Genomic DNA, 6,000 nt, shown 5'->3' with positions numbered 1-6,000 from the left:
ATTAGTATAGATGTGGTCATGAATTCAAGGGCCCACGGAGCAAGGCAGATATGCAAACAAGTTAACACTTGGAGTGCGGGTGAATTTCCCGCCAAAATATAAGATGGCTCTGTCTTTTGGTTTTGTTCCATCACCAAAAGGGTGGATTACAAACAAATATTTGCATACTCACTGCTGATTGGCCCGAGTTTACACGTTTCCCGAGGGATGGTCAATTTACATATTTGTATATTATTAGTATAGATGTGGTCATGAATTCAAGGGCCCACGGGAGCAAGGCAGATATTGCAAACAAGTTAAATAGCCTGAATAAAAGCTGTGCTAAACTGGATAGCACATTACCCACCTACTAAAGGATAGTTGTTACTCATTTCCAGTTGATTACTTACTACCATGCAAGAATACTGGACTACGATTGTCTCATTATGAATGTTTTTCATGAAAGCTGAAAATCTAAATTTTTATTTCTACTCTACCGATTTTTAAATATTAGAAACTAATAATTCAGATATGTTTAAATACTCTGATGGCCAAACAAACATATCTGTGAATTGGTTCACTGTCTACTAGTTTACTACCTCTTTCCTATGTACTCTTTATGCATAATCTCATCTATTCTCATGGTCTCACTAATAATACAATAATTAATAAATAATAATATAAGCATAAACTTGTTTTGTGCACTCACAACTGTAAACCTACTTTTGCCCCACCCTACTTGAGCCAGCCTCAAGTAAAAACTTTATCTTATTAAGAAACTAATATGTATAGAGCATAAACATTTATTAAAGAAAATTTGTTTTTCTGATTAACCAGGAAAATTGTTTGTGTACATACTACAAATAGATGGCTTAGAATTCCATGCAACTTCACATATGGGGGATTTCACATTTTACATATGCAGAAATGTAAATATCAATGTCAAAGTCAAAGTGGTAATTGCCATCAACCATATACCCAAATAGCTGTATACATCACAACATAAAAATATTAATGAATTTATTCTCCTTTGAACCTATAACAATATGTTAAGGCAAAGGAAGAATAAGCTCCAGCATTAAAAAATACAGGGTGGCACCCTGCCAGGTGGCTCAGTTGGTTGGGGTTCGATTCCTGGTCTTGGCACATAGCTAGGTTGCAGGTTCAATTCCTAGTCAGGGTACATTTGGGAGGCAACTGATTGATGTTTCTCTCTCACATCAATATTTCTCTCTCTCTCTCTCTCTCTCTCTCTCTCTCTCTCTCTCTCTCTAAGAATCAGTAAAACATATCCTTGGGTAGGATTTTTTTTAAAAAGTACAGGGTGGAGCAAAAGTAGGTTTACAGTTGTTTGCATGGAAAGTGATATAATCTATATAAAATAAACTATGACGCACTCCCGCTATGACGCTCACTGACCACCAGGGGGCAGCCGCGGGCAGCCGCTCAATGCAGGAGCTGCCTCCTGGTGGTCAGTGCACTCCCACAGCAGGAGTGCTGCTCAGCTGACCAACCTGTCCTGGCGACCTACCACCCCAGCAGCAGCCACTCACTCCCTCAGTAGTCCTGCAGGTCCAATCTCTGGAGAATGGGCCAGGCACCAATGGACCAGCGCCACCAGCATGATCCGAACAGTGCCTCCGGCCTCCTGGAAGTCAGTCTCGGGCACCGCAGCTGCTTCCCCTCCCTAGATACTTCACAAGGAAGAAACTATATAAAAGCAGCTGCCAGGTGGCTCCCAACAACCGGCGCAAATGTCAGCAGGACAGATCCTGATCCCAGGCTGGCAAGGGCATCCCACTGCCTGCCCGGAGGGCCGATCACATCCTACACCCCGCACCCCCCACACACACACCCCTTAGAACGGGCGCCAGATGCAGGGCTCATGGCTGGTGAGTGCTGCTGTGGTGGCGCAAGCCTCTCCCAATCAGGGCTGACTGGGCACAAGCCCACGCAGGCGCAGTGGGACTGGGATGAGAGGAAGCAGCAGGCAGCATTGGACTTCCTGTTTCAGCCCAATCCCCACAGGCCATGCCGAGGAACCCCACCCATGCACAAATCTGCACACCGGGCCTCTAGAAATTAATAATAATACAAGAATAAACTCATGTACTTGCAACTGTAAACCTATTTTTGCCCCACCCTTTATGTGAACTGATTATGATTATTTTTCCATAAAACTAAATGTGGCCATAATCTACTAGTCATTATCAATGGAAGTGGCTATACTAAGGTTGACTATAAGGAATGGAATGATTTCCATGTGTAACTTTTAGAATTAATATTTTATCACCAAATGTTGCATACATACCGTTAATTACCTGTAGTGTTTGGAAATTCTAAAATTATCATATGTTAATACTACAATATCTATTTTTAAAAGCCTTTATGTTTTCTAACTATTTTGGCTGAACTTTTCACTCATATTAATCATAAATTAGCCATAATGTTTCAAATAACTACAATTTTATATGTTACATAACCATATGAAATATTTAAGGTCAATAAAGTGATATTCAAGTCCAAACTTACAGTTCAATTGCCTTGTTCCACATGATGACATATCCAGAAAGAATGAAAGATTCAATATTTACAATATGTGTATTTCCTCTTTCTGTTCCAACATAGAGCCATTTACTCTGGAAAGGTAGATGACAGTAAGTAATTCTGAAAGAAAGAAAATTACAATTAAAATATCTAACTTTATGTCTGGTCAGCATGATAGCATTAATTTTCCTTAAACTTACTATGTAGTGATAGCTACATAAACAATAAAATTTACTAAATACTCAAATAGCATTTAGTTATTAGTGAGGGTATAGAATAAATAACAGTATAATGTTAAAACCATAATGATAATACCCACTATTAAATAAGTATCTAACCTAGGCACTAATATTATTTCTAATTCTGAAAACAGCACTACAAGTCAGATGTATACTTCTGTTTTACGAAGAGGAAAGCTAAGGTAAAAAAATTTATTTTTACTTGTCTAGGACTGACAGCTAATAAGTGGCAAAACTGGAATTTAAATCTATTCTTGTTTGATTGTAAAATTACCATCTTTCTATCAAGCTATCTGTTTGCTTGTTGTTATTTTTTTAGTAATGTTCAGTTCAAATTAGGTAGATTTAAAACATAAATTTCAGAGTTGTCAGAGAGTTTGTCTACTTAAGATGATAAATTATCTACTTTTTATTCAGATGCTTAGCATCTAAGTAATATAAAGAAAATTTATAAGGTCAGAGGTACACTGTACTTATTCCCTTTTGTTTGTTTGTTCTGCCTCATTTTCACAATGGACCTTCTGGCCAACTCTGGGAGCCTGTTCCATAGCCAGGGCAACCATAACTTCTATACATGAAATCTGGACATTTAATAGAGTCTTCTCTTCAGAGCATCATCACTCTTTCTAGTTTGACCTACTCATGCTCTTTAATAACTCTTAAAAAGGACAATAGGGCCCTAGCTGGTTTGGCTCAGTGGATAGAGTGTCAAGAGCACATGCCCTGGTTGTGGGCTCGATCCCCAGTAGGGGGGTGCAGGAGGCAGCCGATCGATGATTGTCTCTCATTACTGATGTTTCTATCTCTCTTCTCCTTTCCTCTCTAAAATCAATAAAAATATTTTTTAAAAGAAGAAAAAACATTTAATTATATAACAATTCTTAATCTTTAGTATAAGTAAATATCTCATTAAAATGCATATTCCCAGATTCCAGCTACACAAATTGTGACTCCATGGGATGGGACATATGACTAATATTTTAACAAGTATCCTCAGTACTTGCTATTAAAAATTAAGTCTAGCCCTAACCGGTTTGGCTCAGTGGATAGAGCGTCGGCCTGCGGACTCAAGGGTCCCAGGTTCAATTCGGTCAAGGGCATGTACCTTGGCTGCGGGCACATCCCCAGTAGGGGGCGTGCAGGAGGCAGCTGATCGATGTTTCTCTCATCGATGTTTCTGACTTTCTGTCCCTCTCCCTTCCTCTCTGTAGAAAATCAATAAAATATATTTTTAAAAAAATTAAGTCTATAGACCAGCAGCATGGATATCACCTGGAATCTTAGTAGACTTAGAATCTCAGGTTCCACTTCAGAATCAGAAAATGCATTTTATGAAGAACCTCAGGTGAGTCATATACACATTATGGTTTCGGAAGCACTTCTCTAGGTGATTCTTATACAAATAATCTATAAACTACATTATAAGGAACACTGTTCTGTGGCTGAATGCTGCTTACTTACTCTCAAGTTTCAGAATGAGAACCTAAATTGGTAAGTTAATAGTGGGGGTAATGCATTATCACTATGTAGTCACCCCAAAACAGCTGATGACAATTATGATGATAATAAGCTACCCTAAGATCCCCTCAGCATCTTAAGTCAAAGACTGATACTTAGGAATTTTTATGAAAAAAACCTCAAATCATATGAAAGAAAAGATAAAGAATTAAAATTTCTTTAAGAAAAGCATCTGATAATTTTGTACAATCTGTACCTAGCTAGAACTATAACACAAGAGACAAAATTAAACAGATAAGTAAAAATTTAGTTGCATTTCATTCACAGAACTAATGGGCTATTAATCAAGAAACCAAACAGTAAAAAAAACAAAACAAAAAAAAAAAACTGGCTCAATTTTGTTGTCTATAGTTAGTTGTAAAATACCAAACATAAGACAACTTTTAAAAATAAGTCTAATCTCTGCAGTTTCATAGGAAATAAGATCATAATTCCTAACAAATGAAACTCTGAGAAGTTTATTCTCATTCTCCTACAGCAAAAGAAATAATATTTTCTACTTTTATTTAAATTCATAGATTTATAAAATAGAAACAGAGGTATAGATACATGAAACAGACTGACAGCTGTTGGGGGTGGGGGAGGGCTGGATGAAAGAAGGTGAAGGGATTAGCCAAACAACATACATGTATAACCCATAGATACAGACAACAGTGTGGTGATGGCCAGAGGGAAGGGGAGTGTGGGAGCTGGGTTGAGGTGAGCAAGAGCAGGAAGTTGGAATGAGGACATCTGTAATAGTGTCAATAATAAAAATGAAGTTTAAAAAATTCATAGAATATTTAATTTCTGAATGATAGAATTGTGTTAGTGAAAGCCATGTGGGAAGCGAAAATAAATCACTAGTTACTGACCAACAGGAATTAATCAACCTTTATAGAATAATCTGATCAACTAGGGAGAAATAGGTATTCTTTTCTAGCATCCACAAACATATACCAAGATAGACCACATCCTGATCTAAAAAGCAAACCTCAACAAATCTATATATATAAAAGCCTAAGCAACAATTACGACCGAACGACCAGAACATTCAGTTGGCCAGTCACTATGACACGCACTGACCACCAGGGGCAAACGCTCAATGCAGGAGCTGCATGGTCAGTGCACTCCCACAGCCAACCTCCCATGGTCAACCAACCTCCCCCAGTCCTTCCCCCTGGCCGGCAACCCTCCCAAGGTCCCTCCCCCGACCCCTTTGGCCCCGTCTGGCAGGCCCCATCCGGTAGCTGGCAGTCCTGGCAGCTGGCTGCCAATCGGGACTGGGTCAGACAGCCCCGATAGGCCCTGATTGCCAGCTAGGCCTAGGGACCCTACCTATGCACAAATTTCGTGCACCAGGCCTCTAGTTTTAAATAATTCAAGTCATGTAAAATGTGTTCTCTAAAGACAATAGAATCAAGCTAGATATCAATTTTTTTAAAAGCATAAGAGAAATCTCCAAATACTTGGAACTAAACAACACACTTCTAACCAATGAAACTAAGAAGGCATCACAAGGAAATTTAAAAAAATACATTGAAGTGAATGACACTGTAAATATAATAAATCAAAATTTGGAACACAGCTAAAACAATGCCTAAAGAGAATTTATAGCACTAAATACTTACATTAGAAAAGAGAAAAAGTTTCAAATCAGTAACTAAGTTCCCACCTCAAGAGCTTAGAATAATAAGAGCAAAATAAACTCAAACCAAATAGACAAAAGAAAAAAATA

General features: G+C 38.2%; 1 protein-coding gene across 2 annotated transcripts in view; it reads right to left on the bottom strand.

Annotated features, from left to right (window-relative positions):
- Positions 1–6,000, bottom strand: part of STXBP5L (syntaxin binding protein 5 like) — a 198,185-nt gene that overhangs the window by 146,899 nt on the left and 45,286 nt on the right. For both annotated transcript variants that reach the window (XM_023755805.1, XM_023755806.1), the window contains exon 5: positions 2,512–2,646. In XM_023755805.1, coding sequence (XP_023611573.1) covers positions 2,512–2,646 — 135 coding nt within the window. The remainder of the gene's footprint in view (positions 1–2,511; positions 2,647–6,000) is intronic.

Source organism: Myotis lucifugus, unplaced genomic scaffold, assembly GCF_000147115.1.
Source record: "Myotis lucifugus unplaced genomic scaffold, Myoluc2.0 scaffold_84, whole genome shotgun sequence".
Classification (NCBI taxonomy): domain Eukaryota; kingdom Metazoa; phylum Chordata; class Mammalia; order Chiroptera; family Vespertilionidae; genus Myotis; species Myotis lucifugus.
The sequence above is the reverse complement of the archived record's forward strand: the minus strand, read 5'-3'. Positions and strand labels throughout refer to the sequence as shown.